General features: G+C 35.8%; 1 protein-coding gene across 1 annotated transcript in view; it reads right to left on the bottom strand.

The window, feature by feature from the left end:
• The window catches only part of LOC148952325 (uncharacterized), a 289,139-nt gene that overhangs the window by 60,807 nt on the left and 209,932 nt on the right, over window positions 1–18,400 (bottom strand). Inside the window, exon 8 of the mRNA XM_089088930.1 lies at window positions 4,874–4,991. Within this exon, the coding sequence (XP_088945056.1) occupies window positions 4,874–4,991 (118 nt within the window). The remainder of the gene's footprint in view (window positions 1–4,873; window positions 4,992–18,400) is intronic.

Here is an 18,400-nt window from a genome sequence, read left to right as displayed (position 1 = left end):
TCTGTGCAATTTACACGGGTTGCATAATCTACACTTTTCATCATACTCCTCAATCATTGTGCAATTCTCACATGATGACCAGCTGCCCTGTGTGTACATACATAACGGACATGTATTGAACATTTTGTCATGTGTTAACGCTCTCACTGCCACAATGAAACTGAGCTAGCAACAAAAAAAATGTCTGAGAGAGAGAGAGAGGAGTAAATCATCCTTGAGCACCATCTTTCTTATGAAAAAAAGTCCTAAATATCTAAACTAATGTTTAAAAGCATATACACAATATAATTTTTTCATGTCATGATCAATATATCAATAAATTGTGTGAATGCATTTGGACCACGTTGTAGAAGCTGCATACAATAGTCTAATGATGGAGAATCAGTTTTCATTATATCGACAAGCATTCCTCGAGAAAATATCTTCCTTTGAATAGACAACTCTATAAAATCATCGTCTATACTTAAACGTTTTTACATAATAAATTTATTCCACATTATTATTAATTTATCTAATATATAAATTTTTTTTTTTTTTTTTAGTCCTAAAAATAAAACTATAAACTTCAGACTAAACAGAATTTCTTTTCGTAACATATGAAATATAAGCTTTTATAATATAGAAAGAAAGAAAAATATAATTTATTTAGAAAATTTTTTATTGAACATAATTACAAATATGATATTCACTGATGCATTTTGTTCTCATCAATATATTTCTATAGTACATCTAATGCTGACCGAACTTTATTTATATGGAGACTATTTACATTTCAAGCAAAACACAGCTGATCCTCATGCTTAAATTTGCTTAATGATATCACGTATCTCGCATACATAATGTCCAATTCAAGACATAGTCTACACCCAGAGGTTATTTCCACAGCTACATTAGGTACTCGTATATCGCTGCTTATGCTGATGTCGGTTCCATCATTAATCTCCAATAGTGTAAATGCACCACTCATTTTTTTTTCACTAAAATCCTTGCAAATAAAATATTCTCTTTGAATTCAAGTCTCTTACTAATATTAATTGTAAAGAAAACTATTCCTTTAATTCAAATCATAATCACCAATCAAGCTATACTCGTTCCTCTTGGCAAAGGTGTAATGACCTGTAGAATAGGACTACCAGAAAAACCTGTTTGGTACGGGCGCGTACGCAAAGTATATAGCTTCAAGCAAATTCCATATGATATTTCAAATTACTATAGCTTCTATAGAAATGGTACATCTATGCAAATGACCCTGGTAACCCAATTACTTGAAAACCTACACACATATCTATGCCTCAGGCGTAGGTTTGCGTGTAGGGTTGAAAGTGCATATGGCCTTACTACTGGAGTCGTTCTTAAAGAATTGGGACATAATCAAATTTAAGCGTAAAGAGCGTGGTAGTTTGGAGGAATAACCCCCTCATATATGCAATCATTTCTGTTCGTTTTAAGCTTTACTGTTGCTCCTTACTTACAGCTGGCAAAACTTGTTTTTTCTATTTAATTTTTGATCCTTTTTTAGATAATGCCAGGAAATCTGGATACTCATCCATGGAAAAATTTCTCCTCCGCAAGGATTTATTCTCTAGACAATTCAATTCTGGTGAAAATCTACCACGGACAATTACTCTTAACATCTCTACACGTAAAATTGAGTCGGCAATGAGAAAGCAAGATACAAGAATAATTTCGTATAGGAATTCAGGCAAATTTCTATCGTGAAAAATTTCCCCTGAAAATATTAACCCGCTGGAAACTTCACCCCCCCCCCATGGAAAATTATCTCCGTAGAAGATCCCACCAGCAGATAATTCCACCCCTTTCCGGAAAATGTATGCATACATCCCAATAACAAATACTATACGTAAACAATGGGCAAATTTTGTAGCTTAAAGACCTTTCCCCAGGGGCTGTGGGGTTCATTATATCCTCAAGGGCATATTTTTTCGGCCTTTCAATTATGCTGAACAAAATGGCTATCTCAAAATTTTGATCGGACGAATTCGAGAAAAAACTCATGGGAGGGGGCCTAGTTGACCTAAAAATTTTTCTGGTCACTTAAAAAGGGCATTAGAAATTTCGATTTCCGTTTGAATGAGCCCTCTTGCGATATTCTAGGACCAGTGATCGTTCTTCTGCCCAAAAATATGAAACATTTTTTAATATAGGCGTTTGAAACCTCTACATTAGGGTTCTAATACGCTGAATCTGATGGTGTGATTTTCATCAACATTATATGACTTTTAGGGAGTGGTACACCCTTGATTAAAAAATCAGGCAAATTTTCTCAGGCTCGTAGCCTTTGGTGGGTAAGGCTAGACTTAATGAAACTTATATATTTGGAATCAGCATAAGACCCCAATTCTTTTTATATATCTATTGATATTAGAATTCTGTTTTTTATAGTTTTGGTTACTTTTGAGCCGGGTTGCTCCTTACTTACACTTCGTTACCACGAACTGTTTGATACTGAGGCTTGTGTCAATACGTCTGAAGGTCTAACACGACACTTCAGCATACTCTCGGGAGTTAAGCAAGGCTATGTTTCATCACTGCTTCTGTTCATCATAGTAATCGACCAAATATTGATAAACCCCACCGGTAGAAGGAAGAGCCTGAATATGGGAAAAATCTACGTGATCTTGACTTCACTAATGACATTACTATCCTCGAAAACTGCAAGTACGCCTACAGCAAGTCGATAATAAAATTAAAAAAAAAAGTGAGACACACTAGGCTCATAATGAACGCAAACAAAGACAAATGCATTGTGACATCAAACATCATTTCAGATCAAGTGAGGTAATGAAAATTTGAAGAAATGGTCAAATTTAAATAATTGGAAAGCACAGTTGAAAATACTAGATGATTGCAGAAAGAAGTAATGTGTTGCATGTGTTATATGTTGAAGAAGAAAGAAGTAATGTGTTGTATGTGTTATATGTTGAAGAAGAAAGAAGTAATGTGTTGTATAGGCTCAAGTGGAGATTTCAACAGGAGGAAGACAACTTGGTGATCGAATGTCTTTTTCCTTTACGTCAAGCTTAAACTCTTCAATAGCAATGTTCTGTCAATTGGGAAGTAAGCAGACAAATCATGGCATATTAATGGAGAGCAATAGGGTTGGATCCTGGCCTTTGAAAATGCAGGTCTCCGAAGAATCCTGAATATACGCTTAGACGATCGAGTCTCAAACGTTGAGACCCAAAAAAATTACCAGTCAACGTCTTAGTACAAATACCATTGCCAACGTCGATGGCAATATCCAGGCCGTATCTCGAGAATTGAGGACTGTAGAACTTCCAAGCCAATCATTTCAGTGGCAACCTGGCAACCCTACACCAAACTTACCGGTCAATCTCCTCTCTCTTCAAAAGGTCTTCCAACCTGAGTGGGACGATAAGCTGGTGGTAGCAGGATATTGCAAAGATTAAAGACTCCTGGTCTGTGTATTAGGCACTTCTGGAGGCACAGGAGGATCTAAGATCTAAAGCAGGCGTTATCACAATTCACAATAATATTTCGGTAATAGTAACGTATCGTAACGCATCCTACGTATCGTATTACACGTTTACTTTGTCTAACTAACGCAACATTTGTGATAAGAAACACCGAATCAAGATTTTTATTTATAAGCCTACTACCCTGCATTGCTTTGAAGTCTTCGTGCATTAATGACTGCGTGATAGTTTGCTTTGACAATAAAAGCTAGTGTGCCAGACATATTAATAGGTTTCTGGAATATCGCCTTGTTGTGACCTCGAGCATATTTCCATTCATGATCGCAGTCTTTCTCATGGCTAATAAATTGAGTAGTGTTAAAAACTTCACATTCCCAGTTAGTTTTCAGTTTCCATTTATTGACACACCTTGTAAGGTTTATCCTGTGCTTCAAAAGTTGGATGTAACACGGAAATTGGACAAGCTGTTTTTCATAATAGCTGGTTTATATTGCTGGTTTTATATGTTAATTTTAGCTGCTTTAAACATAAATTACTTGGTCGCATCTTTAGATAATCTTTAAAACATACAAAAGTTTAATCATATGGCCGCAAACAAGGCCGCATCAAGGGGGGGGTTCTGACCCCCCCCTCCCCCCCAAAAAAAATGTTTGTCCAACTCGGAAAAACGTAAAAAAGAATATAAAAAAATTGACACATTTTTTTGTTAACAAAAAAAAAACAGAAAAAAAAATCATTTTGTAAAACACCCCCCGAAAAAAAAAATCCTGGATACGGCCCTGGTCGCAAACAAGTTCACCATGATGACGATGGCCTTTTCCGAAAAAGGTGACCACACCTGGCCTGAGGTAAGGAAATGCCAAGCTGTACTCCTAAGCATTTACACATTTGAATCGCTTAACAATAACAAGCTGTTTTTCCAAATTTTTACCCTGGAGAATGGCTAACCGGTATGGAAGACTGAAAAATCAATCCGGCCTAATAAAAAAAAAACATAAAAAACAATGTATATTGGATCTTACTAAAATTTAATTCAACCCCACTAACAGTCTTATATTCTTTTTTTGCGTTTTCAACTCATTTCAAAGACAATAAATAGTTTCCTATGCTTTTAGGGTTGTTGACTCGGATAAAAAAAAAGATTAAACTTAGCTATGTTCCTTAAAATCGAAGGAGGAGAAAGTGTGCAAAAGGAAAGAAAAAGTAAACATACAAAAGCCTAAAAATGATTTCAATTAAAATGGAAATAATTCACAACACATCTAACCTTCGAAGTTCAAAGTTCAAGTAGGATAGATGTTAAATGAATTTCTTGAATAATTCTGAGGTAATAGCTGCAAAGTTGTTCTTTACTGTGTGGGATGTTATATACACATAAATTTTAAGAAATGTGGCTTAGAGGCTTCAATACTTACTTCAATATTATTGGAGAGAAGAAAGAGTTTTTCCAGTTTTTTAAGTCCAAAAAATGTTTTGGCATCAAGTCTTTCAATCATGTTCCCTCCGAGATGAAGCTCTCTAAGATTCCCTAGACTAAAAGAATAAAGTTTTAAAAACAATTTATTCCTTTGAGCTGTACTTCTTAATATTAATAATTTCAGAAACTCAAAACAAAACCTTATTTGTTCTAAAATTGCCTTGTTTCAGTTTGTTTAAAACAAAAGCTTATTTGTTTTAAAATTTAAGTATATATTTTGTATATAGCCTGTTTGCTATGAAAAAGGGAGCAATTCTTTGCTTGTGCTAAGATTGGTGGTAAAGACCCTTAGCCAAAAAAATTCGAGAACTTTGAATCCAGAGAACAATTTTTATGATCTTTGACCCTATCTCCCCAGAATAAGATCTTGTGATAACTCCTTCCCCCACTGAAATGAAACTCTATTCCCTCTCCCAAGGCTTAGACCTATATGATAATTTTTAAATGCTTTCTTTACAAAGCTATTTTAATAGAATACCATTATGGGCATTCAAGTTCGGTCCCAGCTCCACCTTGGTCCATATTGTATGTGTATTTAATGAAGAATAAAACTTATCTTATCTTATCTTATCTTATCTAAAGCTTATACTATTTTTTCACCAAAACCCCAGCTGATTTTTTAATTTATGCTTCACGGTTCATTTCAAAAATAAATATTAAAATTCAGCTCAATTTTGGTGATGGCTGATAAATAATTTTATGCAACATCCCAAACCATGAACTCAAAATTGGATCAATTTCCTTTTGTGACAGTTTCTTTGGCGAGAAATGATATAGATAAAAAGCACCAGAGTGGTGCTAAAATCTGATTGGAATTATGCTAAACTACCGTAGGGATAAACTGGGTCCACACAAGTATGATTTGACCCTAGTTCATTGTTTGGTGACTAGAGCTTAGTGATTTTTTTTTAACAGTAATATCGTTAATATTATTAATAATAATGGTAATAATAATAATTTATTTCCTTCTTCTGTACATTCAAGAAAAAGATTTACGCTAGAAAAAAAAAGAATTAGAGTAAATGAGAAAAAAAGAAAAAAAATATAATCTTCACAGGAGAAAAAAAATATAATATCTACTGACAAATGAAACATTGAGAGTAATCACTTCGCACTAGTCACAATAAATAAAACCGTAAAATCATATATATTCACACAAAAATTACATTAACTTGAACTTACACTGCTAATGAGTTAGCGTGTACAATTTTAGTTACTTCATATTACTACTACTACAGCTAACATTTCACTGCAGAACCAAGCCGTGTGAGGCCAGCACAACCACGCACACTCCTCCTCCTTCCCAATATTATTCAAAGCCTCCCTCTTTAAACCCTCCCAAGAAGTTCCCATTTCTCTTCAATCTTTCCTTATGACATCCTCCCAACCCATTGGGGGACAACCTGCTTTTCGTTTGGCTCTAGACAGTTGGCCCACAAGGACAATTCTTCAAATTGTCCTTGTCCACAGAACGTGTCCTAGCCCTTTCACCCTTTCTCTCATTATAGCCCTAGAAAGTGAAATTAAACCACACTTTTCACACAACTTCCTATTTGAGATATGGTCAGTCATTTGGGCACCCAAAACAATCCGTAAGTGATTTCCCTGGAAAACATCTAGCAACTCCTTTTCCGTTTTCCGGAGCTTCCACACTTCAGAACTATAGGGAAGAGAGTCGGGTGAGACGAACTCTATTTTGCTTTTTTGCATGCAGAAGAAATTGAAAACAAGCAATGACTGGGGCAAGGTGTCTATTTTTCCCCCAGAGCATTCGCTTACGTAAAGAAACCAGCTTCATACATAGATTTTACGTATTCTGGGGCCTATGTAAAAAAAACTGAAGTTGATCAAAAGGTCCGTTTTGCCCACCCCATAGGATAAGCCGGACCAGTCTTTAGAGCAAGACGGACCCAACTGCTCAAAAAGATGAATTGCCTCTAAACCTATGTATTTCGATCGCTTAAAACAATAGTAGAAAGTGGAAAAAATGAAAAGGTAGTAAATAACTATATTTAAACACTTTTCGAGGCCAAATCAACGTGAAAAAAAAATGAGCCGACTGTTTCATCGTTCCATCTGAAGGGGTCGGTCTTGGTAGCTTCATGATGGCCCTTTTTGCGTGAAGCTCATCTCTTCATTAACCATGAATTTGCTCGATGGAACTATTCGCTTCCAAAACTGAACTTGGCAACCATCAGATTCACAGTTACACACAACTCCAACATAATTCTCGTAGCTCTTCTTGGTCGGCAGTTTCACAACCAAGAGATTGCCAGCTTCTGGTTTGCTTTCATCAAGAAACTCCTTCTCTGACCCATCCAAATGCAAGCTGTCATCACTTTTATCATCCAGCACGACACTTTTATCGAAGCTATCTTCCTTGTTCTCAAGGTGTTTGGAGAGGTTTCTCTTTTGAGGTTGTGTTCTATGAGCTTTTTTTGTGATATTTTCCTTTTTAACTCAAGTTCTTCTTCCAGTTTTTTTTTTCAGGTGAGTTCGTCAGAATTTTTAACCTCGTTCTTTTACGAGACGTTTTCTGTCTCTTACATAGAAACTTGTCTTTCGAGCTTTCGAGGCAAGGCCCCCAGCAGTCGACATGTGGCAGGCTTCTATATATTGATTCTTGTCTTCAACCTGCAGGTAAGGTGGACTTATTCTTTATGTCATCGCGTCCGATTTGGTTTGATGCAACCACCCTGTGAAAAATACTAATAAGGTATATGATTCTAAAAAGATGATGATTTAAACAAATACACGGTTGCTCATTTAAAGGGTTTAAATACATTCCTTATTCTTTTGTTTTAAGTCGTGAGTCCTCATATAAGCAGTAACAATGGAGTTAAGAAAGTCTCACGTAAATTAGATTCCTCTTTCCTGTTCGCTTTATTCTTTTGTTTAAAATAAAAGTGTGGAAAATCAGCAGTTTCATTTGAATTAGGAAATCTGTCGTGAATTCAATTCCTTTTTCCTGCTTAATATGTTCCTTATTCAATCGTAACTTTCTGGAATATCTAAACTCCTCAATAACATAATTATCGTGTTATTTTTTAGTTTTGAGTTACATATTTGTTAACAAATCAATGTGATTCGTTGCTGTTTCTTGTTCCATGTCTTTTCTTTAGCTGTTCAGAGTCATTTGTCATTTTGTGTAATTTGGACGTGTTATAGACACTAGCTGTTAATTTCTCCTTCTCTCCTTTACAGACGCTAAAATAACACAACCATAATCAATTATAATTTTCTTCAAAGCCGTTTGTCATCTTGTGTAACTTTGCATGCGTCAGAGGTACTAAAAGCGACACAACCACTCCTGAGGCAGAAATGATGTTATATATGCTCTTGAAATGTGCTAAAATATGACGTCCCTCATTTGATTTTTTTTCCAAAACTAAGGCTCTAAATGAATTTGGCATAATCATCGCGTTATTCTTTAGTTTTAAGTTATGATGTGTCAAATCAGCAATTTCAATTGAATTAAAAATTTTTGACGTGAACTAAATTCCTTCTTCCTGTTAATCATTCAGAGAGTCATACATTTGATATGATTCGTGTTCTCCTAGGATTCGCTGTGATTTTCACTATTGCTTCTCTTAAGGCCAGACTTCATTTACGATTCGATGTGATAATCGGTGTTATTTGTCTTCCGACTGTAGATTTTGTCGTTCATTTTCGTTTATAATTACCTAAGACATTTTTTCATGTCATTTGCTTTAGCAATTTACATTCACGCATCATCTTATTAAATTTTTTGAGACGTCATAGATACCGAAAAACGTCTTTTCCAGTTTCTAACACAGATCACTGTTCAAAATTTTTGTTTGTAATTCATTGTGATTCTCGCTATCGTTTATTCCTTGCATCTTACTTTAGCTGTTGCTAAATCACATTTATCTAATATGTTGTAATGACGTTTATTTGTGTTTCATTTTCATTCAGCAGCCCCCTAAAAAATTCACGCCGTTGGCTTTTGCTTTTTGGATACGTCTTGTCACATTTGATGGTCTGCGTTCTTGAAATTTAACAAGGAATTTATCAAACACAAAATAAAATAGGTCAAACTCAAAACGAGCAGAAATTAATCTGAGCAGGGTTCTAAACCCTATGCTTTCTAAAAACTAGAATGTAATTTGTACTTTACTAAAAAAATTCAAATGAATTTTACGGAAAAAAAATGTGCATTGTCAGTTTAATATACATATGCTGATATTTATTCCTTAAAATCTTAATTATCTTTTGTTTTCTTAAAGTTATAAGTGAAAACATTTAAAATAATTTTTTTCAGTAAAGTACAAATTATATCCTGGCTTTTAAAAAGCATAGGGTTTAGAACGCTACTCAGATTAATTTTTGCTTGTTTTGAGTTTGTCTTATTTTAATATCTGTTTGTTTTGGGTTTTATTTATTTATTTATACTGATTTGTGGTAGTTGTATGTTTGGTAGATTATTTGATTCTATTTTTGTTCATTTTTGGTTTAATGGAGTTCTTTATTTGTTTTAAAAAACTTATTTTGTGCCAAAAGTTTTTTAATTAATTTCTGTTCGTTTTATATTGACATAGTCTTTTTCAAGTAAAGAACGAACTCTAACCCAAAATAATCGGAAATTTAAAAACACACTTAAAAAAAAACTGTTTAGTGTAGTAGAGTTGCCCCTTGAAGCTGACTCAAGATCGATAATCAGCATTTCTGCAACTACTACTACAGACAACAACTCAGTTCAACACCAAGCTACCTGAGGCCAACGCAGCTACGCAAGCTACTCCTCCATCCCAATGCATTCAAAGCCTCCCTCTTTACACTCTCCCAAAAAGTTCTCATTTTCCTTAAAACATCCTCCCCCTCCCATTTGGGAAAGAAACCAGACTGATTTGTCTATAATTACCGAACTCGCTCTTATCCTCTTTCTAGTGAAGGGGTTTAGTCGGAGTTTTCCTTAAATCGCTCGGCACTTCCCCCTTTTCAAAAATCATATTCTTAGTCTTCAGTTACTATCTCTAACCTCACAATAAACATGTTCAAGAAACTCCTTTGCCACACTATCAGCACCTGGGGCCTTTCTATTTTATTATCCTTTTATTACAGTCACTAATTCTTCCTTCCAAAGTAAATCTTCTTTCACATCCAAAGTGTATGAAACTTTTTCATTACTTTTTATGTCTTTTCCTTTAACTCTATCACGGTTTAGCATATTTTCATAACGCTCTGCCTATCTCTCTTTAACTCTTTGTTTATCACTAATGCGGTCCCATTCTTATCTTTAGACCATTATGCCGTCTCATAGAATATAACAGCTGGATTTGCCAAAACAACATTATAATTTAGAATAATATGATTTAGTGTAGTTACTATTCATGAATTTAGCTTCCAATATTAACTGTTCCTTACTATACAATTTTCTTCCAAAATACCTTAAGTATTTCTTCCTATAATTAAGACTTTTCTGTCATAATGCATTTGAAGTTGATAAAAAAGAACCACATCCTTGAAAGACCGGCCAAAGAGTATGGGTATCTGATAAGAGTGGGAACTGCCGTTAACAAAAAAAAACTGTCAATGCCATACAGTGTTTGGTGACGCTTGGCATTTTTACAGTGTAATAATAAGAATTATTATCTAATTAGTGTAATTGGTAAGATTAGGGTAGCAATAAGTGTCTGATCTCTGTTACTGAAAAAAAAACAAAAAACAAAGATTTAAAAAATGTCAGGTGTCGTCAAATGATAGATGGTAGTGATAGTTCTTTTTTGTCGACATTAGCGCCAGTGTACGCTCTTGTAAGATAGTTACACATACTCTTTGGGACCGGAAGTCTTTAATGTGAAAAGGTTAAGATAAAAGTAGAGATAAAATAATCCAATACTTATTACAATAAACGCTAAAAGAGTAAGAGAAGAGAGTGTGGTCTGAGCTATCAAAATAAAGTAAATAACACTTTGACATTTTTTAATCTTTCTTCCCATACGAATCACTTCTGAAATTAAACATTACAACACATTCCCGTGCATGTTTTTAAATTGGAAACGTGCTCAAGACCATTCACATATAAAATTCAAGCCCCTCACAACATTTTGCATTATTTTGGTTCTTGTCCCCAAAGTTACTTTTTGCGAGTGTGAGGGCTCCTTCGGTCCAGGAAAAAACGGATGTAAGTTCCCAGTTGCTTGGAAACAGCTTTTTGACCCTTTTCAGGTCTCATTCTTAGGCTAACCGGTAATCTGTTTAAATTTTCTCATTGTGCATTGATGTCTCCTTAGCGTATAGGCTTACGGGTGCAAGTTCCAAGCAATTCAGAAAAATAATTTTTGGATTTTTTCTGGTCCCATTTTTGGGCATAGAAATATTTTTGCTATAATCTTTTATTCTATATTAGATAACTAGCTTAGAATTTAAAGGTATAAGTTTCAAGCTTTTACGTATAAGTAATACTTTTATCATCCTTTGCTCTATATTATTTGGCGCCAATTAAATAAAGATTATACTCAGTGACTTAACACATATTAAGTATTTCACTATCTAATCTACACAACAGAACACAATATATCAGAAATCTGAAAAGACCAAGTAGCTTAGGGGAAGCAAAAACAGCAATCAAAATGCAGTAAAAGTTGGTACATAAAGAAAAAAAAAGAATTGTCCAAGTTTCCATTAGCCTTAAGACAAATGTAGAAAAGGCTCGGAGGGGTAGGGGTGTAGGAAAGAATATCTAATCTCCTTCATTTAGTATAAGCCTGAATAAAGATGCAGCTTGGTATTAGCAGAAGAACATTCCCTTCTTTCCGCAGAAGAACGTTTCCTTTTGTAACATATAGTATTTCATTAATATTCTTGCCAGCACAAAATGTGAAGTGGAGGGAGGCGGGTAGTTTACAAGTACTGTCAAGAAATTACCAATATATGGATGCAGGTGATACCAGGAATCTTTGTTTTCTTTGACATTTAAATGAAAACATTCGGTTTTATAATTTTTTTTGGTTTACACTGCTCGTGGCAACGAACTGTAAGTAAAGAGCAACTCGTACTAATATATATTGTGAAAAAGAGTAATATTTTTGTGGCTCAGTCTTTGTATCCTGATTCGTATCATATAAGTTGTTCAAATTCTTTATTCATAAATATACACCTCCCCCCTTCATCAATAGGTTGCAAAACAGTGTCGTAACCGTGACAATTTCTATGCCTGTGTTAGCTACTAACGATTCCTATTTGAAAATTGTTCTTTTCTGTATGTATTCCTCTGCTATGTAGAATTCTTTATCGTTTTTTAGTTTAATAGAATCCTATACAGAAATAACGTGTTTTTCTTATACTATTTGACATTCCTTAGGGAAATAAGGAATTCCTTTTCAGGTTAAAAACAAGCCCGATTCAAAGAAAATAAATTGTTTATTCCTTTTTTTCAGGTTGCAGCCGGAGGTGAATTGGCAGCACTGGATAAATATAATATCTATGAAGGTATTGAATTCATGGTATAAAACTATGCTGCAACGGAGAAAATGGATCTTTAAGAATTAGATGAGTTTAATTGTTTATTAAATGATCTTTTGGAAGGGGTGAGTGGTGATAGTTTAACTTTGACTCCCCAAGTATCTCAAAGAGGGTTTTAGATGATAGTTGGGTAAGTTTTCTCAAGTTCGTAAGTTAATTTTTAAGAGACTTTGATTGGGTAGATAACCGTCTAAGTCCAAATACACTTGAGAAGGTGCTTTTTGACTCGAATGGATCTAGCCCCGCTTCCATTTCCCTCCTTTCAGTGACGATAAGGAGGGGGGACGGACACAGAGTGATGGGAGCTCACCCCCTGTTGAAACTAATATCCCAGATTATGGATTTTAACTGTGCCATGGACCATTTAAATGTTTATAGGGTTGTTTTCGGGGATCCCTTCAATTCTTTCGAGTGATAGGAGTAGTGGCTTGGTGGCTTTATCTTTTCAAAATTTTAATTTAATTAAGGATAAGTTTCAAAAGCACTATATTTTAAGAGGTGAGAAGGGTGTAGAAACTATAATTTAGATTTAAGCGCTTGTCATGGTGTACAACAATTTTGTTTTGATGAATGACTGCAATGCTCCAAGTATGCTTTTGTAGTTGCAGCACATAAACCTTTGAAAAATGATGCTAATAAGACATATTTAGACTATTTGACAATTAGTGAGGGTGGTAAGGGTTAAACAGGTAAATATCTGGTAACACTGAAAGAGATAAATAGTTTTTAGCGGGTTAATGAACATTTGGAGATTGATGTTACCATGCTTCAATATGACAGTGAATTTGAAGACAGGGAGTGATAAGATAAAAGAGGGGTTTTTATATTAAGTAAGTGCTCCGTCCATTTGATCCGTTATGCACTGGGTATAAAATCTTTATGAGCCTGCCGCTGAACCAGATTCAATGGGTCATTTTGTTTCCAATTACAGATATCAGTTGGGTTTTGCGAGAGGGCAAGGATTGGAGGGGAGCATGTTCTTACTGTCCAATGTGTTTACCAACATTTTGTACGTAATTGAAATTAACCATTTGAGATACTGCAGGCGCATAGCTACTAGTCTGTGGAGACAGTTTTGGGTGATCTTGAAACTCAACAATTTTAACATAAACTTTTACAAATTGGCAAGATCACTCTTGATTGCTTGGCTGAACTCACAGATGTGTACGATCCGTCAAATCCAAATCGTGTGAAGGAACATGAAGCCAGTGCGGTCTCTTTTGCACATGCTCAAAGAGACTTGAGTGATTTTCGAGACATCGGGTGGGCTGCAATGCTTGGGTACAATCTTTACAGCCCTCATTAAAACAGCAAATAAGCCATTTTAGTTGCTATTCAACATCTTCTATCCAATTTCCATTTCACCAGAGGATAATGTAGCTGTTAGAACAGCGTTAATACATTTTTTTCAGAGGATAATTCTTGACAGGGGGATGTGGTCCGTAACCACAATCATCTTAATGATACCAATTAAAGTAGAGTAGTACATTCCATTTCTATGGGTTTATGTTCCTTACCGTGCTATTCTACCGGCCCTGTAGGAAGACATTTCTACCGGTCCTATACGAATCACTGTGCTATTTGCTGACCGCTCTGCACCATTTCAAAGAGAGTGAGCATCCCCTCGCAATGTCGTATGGATTCTATGAGACGTATACACTTTTTTTCAAAGAGCACACGGAAATGCATCAATTGATATGAATGGTACAAGACTTGGCAGACGTATTTTTTTAAGTTCAATAACCAAAATTCCTTATATTGCGTATTGAAAGAATGGTCTCATTCTAGAAATACCGGTTTACTGTTGGAGGGCTTATACGCGTGTTTTTTCGATATATATTAAGATGCAATAAGTTTTTCTACATCAGTTGATTAATAGAACTTGAAACGATGATCATTTATTGTTAAATTTATACATTTTTCTAATGGAGAACAAAAGAATAGCGATGGTAAGTAGATATACATTATTCTTGATTTATCATAAGAACATAATCCCCAATTTTTTCATGTATCGTATTTAAAAATATGTTTTATGGCATTCCATACAGGTATTTTTGTTCTCTCCTCCTTTTTACATGTTCTTTTCTACACCCTTTTTAATGTATATATTATTTCACTCTTTATCTAGTTTTATCAGTTTTTAACTTTCTGACATTTTGCAGCTTAATATTTTTGACGAATTTTATACGAGTCATGTACAACTAAAAATAATTTGTGTTTCAGCAAAATGCATTCTTTCACATAAGATTGTCATGAAATAATTAATAATATTTAGAAGACTACTAGAAAATATTTTGACCAATTTAAAGAACCAACTACAACCAACTACAACGAAATTAGAAAATTGCACTATTTCTTTTTCGCCATCAAAAGAAATACGTCAAAAATTGTCAAATGTACAGAAATATTTAACTAATTTTAGTCAGTATGATGAGTTATATCAAGATGCACCACTGTCAATCATGGATAAATCGAAAAAAATGACCAATTAACCACAGTATCATTTTCATTTGCTTTGTGACTCCTTAGAGCATCGAATTGATAGATAATAAGATCCCTGTTGTTTGCCTTATATGTTTATATGATTTAATATTTCATTCTAAAAAGAATCAAGTTAAGTACGTATTGGTACTTCATTTTATGCTCTGTAATTAATATTGAAGAAAAATTAAGAGACGACATAATTGCGTACGAGAAGGCAAACATATATGGAAGGCCGGTGGCTCATTGTTGTGGCATTGTTGGGGGTGTGTGACTGATGCGTCAGAAACTGTGCCTTTATGCCAATATGCACTCATATCTTAACCGAACTTAAAGATTGGGGTTAAAAATAATGCTAGGAGGGGGAAATCAGTTTTGAGGGAGGTGTAAAATGGTACTTATTTAATACCCTGGTAAACTTGTGACTAGAAAAGACTGAAATTGATTTCTATTTCCAGGACTCTGACATTCAAACATCAAGTCAAAAGCGATCAAAGCTCGATACCGGCCCGGTTAGCACTGACACGGACACAATCAGAAGCATGAACATGGCGAGGAAAAGTGTGATCCATTTCGCACCTCGAACAGTTTATACCGAGCTAGCTGTAACTTCCACGGTAAGCATCATTTACCAGATAGTTTTCAAGTTTATAGCGCACTAACAATTTCAATTTGCAAATTCTTTTTTCTTAAACAACTTGCTGATCATTTAACTTTTACATTCGGCTCAGAGATGGCATACATGTACTATAGTTAAAAAATAATAGTAAAAACCCGGGCAGCGCGCGCCTCTCGTGAAATTTCGTCCATATTTCATTTGAAGTCTTAATTTAAGCAAAATTAACGAGACGACCATCGTTTTGCTTGGTTAGTAATAATTTTCTAATCAGCTACATGTATGCGCGTGTGTGTATTTACTCAAGGGGGCTAATTATTGAAGAAAAAAAGAGCGTGGAGGGGTGGGGTAAAAATAGCCTCAATCAGATAGTGGCTTAACTTTGATATATGACTTTAGGTACTTACTTAATACCTCGGTAAACATCTGACTAGACATGAAATGCTTTACGAAAAAGATAGGTTATTGAATGAATGAATGGTTTTTATTTCCCATCATAAATAACACAAGGTTACACAATGGAGTATTGAAAAAAAAAGAAAAAAAAGAGAAAAAGAAAACGCAATAAGAGAAACTACAAGACTTCAATAACAATCTATATACAGCATACTAAACTCGTATTCAAACTAGCCTACGATAGCTCGGTACATATCATGATCAGGATTGAGCGAACGCCAAAATCGGATGATTCGCTCAGTAGCTGCAGTAGTCGGGTCCACAACGCTGTAATTTTTCGAAACTCTTGAATTTCTCTCCCATGGCGGAACACTTAAAAGATATTTTGCATACTTATAGTAAACCCGACGGACTGAGCGCTTATCTGTTTCGGTGAAAAGAGACCAAAAACGGCGAGAGTGACAGAACATGCGGGATAACGAACACGGAATAGAACCTTCCGAATATGCGGCGGTTATACATACGTTTGCAGGGTAAAAGTAGTCCGTATGCTTTGCGTGCCTTTTCTGAAAAATGCTCAACCAGAACTTTCGGAGTAGACCGCAGATCTGAAGCGGTTGGCAGTCCAAGGTAAGTGAGAGATGGCTTTGAGCTCACCGCAGTATCGCCTAGGAGCACGCTAATCGGGGTCGAATCTTTCGCGTTGCGACGAAAAACAACTACTTCACTTTTGGCAGCATTAAAAGCTAGCCCAATCTTAGCATATTCATCACTCAATATATTGTAGTTATCCTCAACCCTTGAAACGGACCTACTTGCGTTAAGTATATCATCAGCGTAATTGATGAGCGACACGTCTATACCTAGATATATGCAGCACGTTTCGGCAGATTCTTGAGGGACGATAATACTGTTGTTGTATAGAGGAGGGGAAGTAATGGAGCCTTGCCGGATACCTTTACGGACAGGTATAACTACGGTGGATACCACCATACCGTGATGAGTAGTGACTTCAATCGTTACTTCCAATTTCCTGTGAATCCTCCTCCATACAATGACAACCGAACGGTCAACTCCACGTTTACAAGCAGAACTAACTATGTGTGCGTGGATACCTGAGTCGAATGCTCTACGCACATCGTGGCATGCTAGAACAAATGTATCATTATTATTATGAGTACTGAGCAAAAGATTGGCTATCAACGAATGAACATGCTCGCGACTAGTACCACTCTTAAAGCCGAATTGCGAATCGGGAGTATAACAAGCTTCACTTAGGTCACCAAAAACAAGCATTTTCCATGAGTTTGCAGAATATTGGCGCAACAGTTATAGGGCGGTATGATGAACAGTTCCTGGGATCATTCCCTCTTTTAGGAACACGTGTAACAACGCCAATACACAAATCATCGGGGATAAGGTCGCAGTTAAAGATTATCTGTTACATAAGAGCAAGGTGATTTAACACATTATCACCCCCAATAGCCAGATGCATTCCACGAATATTATCATCACCTCGAGAATACTTCTTTTTCAGTTTAGATAGCATATGACGGATACTAGAGACAGTAACAACGAACCCGACACTTCGTTCATCTGAAGCTAGGAGGGAGTCGAGCTCTTTTTCGAACTCTTTCTCGAGAGCCTTGTTCGGCGGTGAGAATTTGGCGGTGAAATATTTATTCCAATCACTTTCACTTGGCAAAATTTCTTCTTTGCGAGATTTCGTGCTCCTTTTCTTTCTAATATACTTCCAGACTGCAGTTGGGTCATCTTCAAGCACTTTGCAATTCTGGTCCATTATGTCGGTTTGATTTTTAGCAAGGGTCTTGGTGAACTTTCGCTTAGTATGTAGCCTGATATCATTCAAGACACCTTGACGAGGGCACCCGCACTCGTTCCATAGTGTATACCAGAATTTAGATCGACTACAAGACTCAGACAACTGTACATTCTGAGACCACTATGGATTTTCACTTCCGATTCGAACTTTTCGTGTCGGAACTGCAGTCTTTTCGGCACACCGTAGGGCATGTGTAATTTCTGCACAGTAATTGTTCAGGAGTATCTGTTTCTCATTATCGGGAACAGGCGAACCTTGTTGAAGCAGTTGAAATGGGACCTTTATCTTTTCAAGTATATTATCATACACGGACTTGAAAAGCGCAGAGTCGGCGTTTCCCCACTCAGATTTTACCACCCATTTACGGTGACATTCATCGGGCTGAGTAGGTTTATTAGTGACACAGAACACATTCGAGATGGGTAGGTGGTTGGAAGCACAGATGCTTAATTTTACCCTACATTTTCCGTTTGTCTTCACATCTGCAGAGCACTGTATTGAGTCAAGGGAGGATACAGAGCCGGAGTTGTGTACATACGTGTAGTCCAGGTCATTTTCAAGTACACGGAGATTTTCACAGGCAGCTACCAGAACCTGAGTTCTCGGGCTGTTGTTACAGTTCATGTCTCCGGTTACAATGCATG

The sequence above is a fragment of the Artemia sp. Qi Xiang Cuo genome, chromosome 5 (assembly GCF_049724085.1).
Source record: "Artemia sp. Qi Xiang Cuo chromosome 5, ASM4972408v1, whole genome shotgun sequence".
Classification (NCBI taxonomy): Eukaryota; Metazoa; Arthropoda; class Branchiopoda; order Anostraca; family Artemiidae; genus Artemia; species Artemia sp. Qi Xiang Cuo.
Note: the sequence above shows the minus strand (reverse complement) of the source record. Positions and strands in the feature narration are given on the sequence as shown.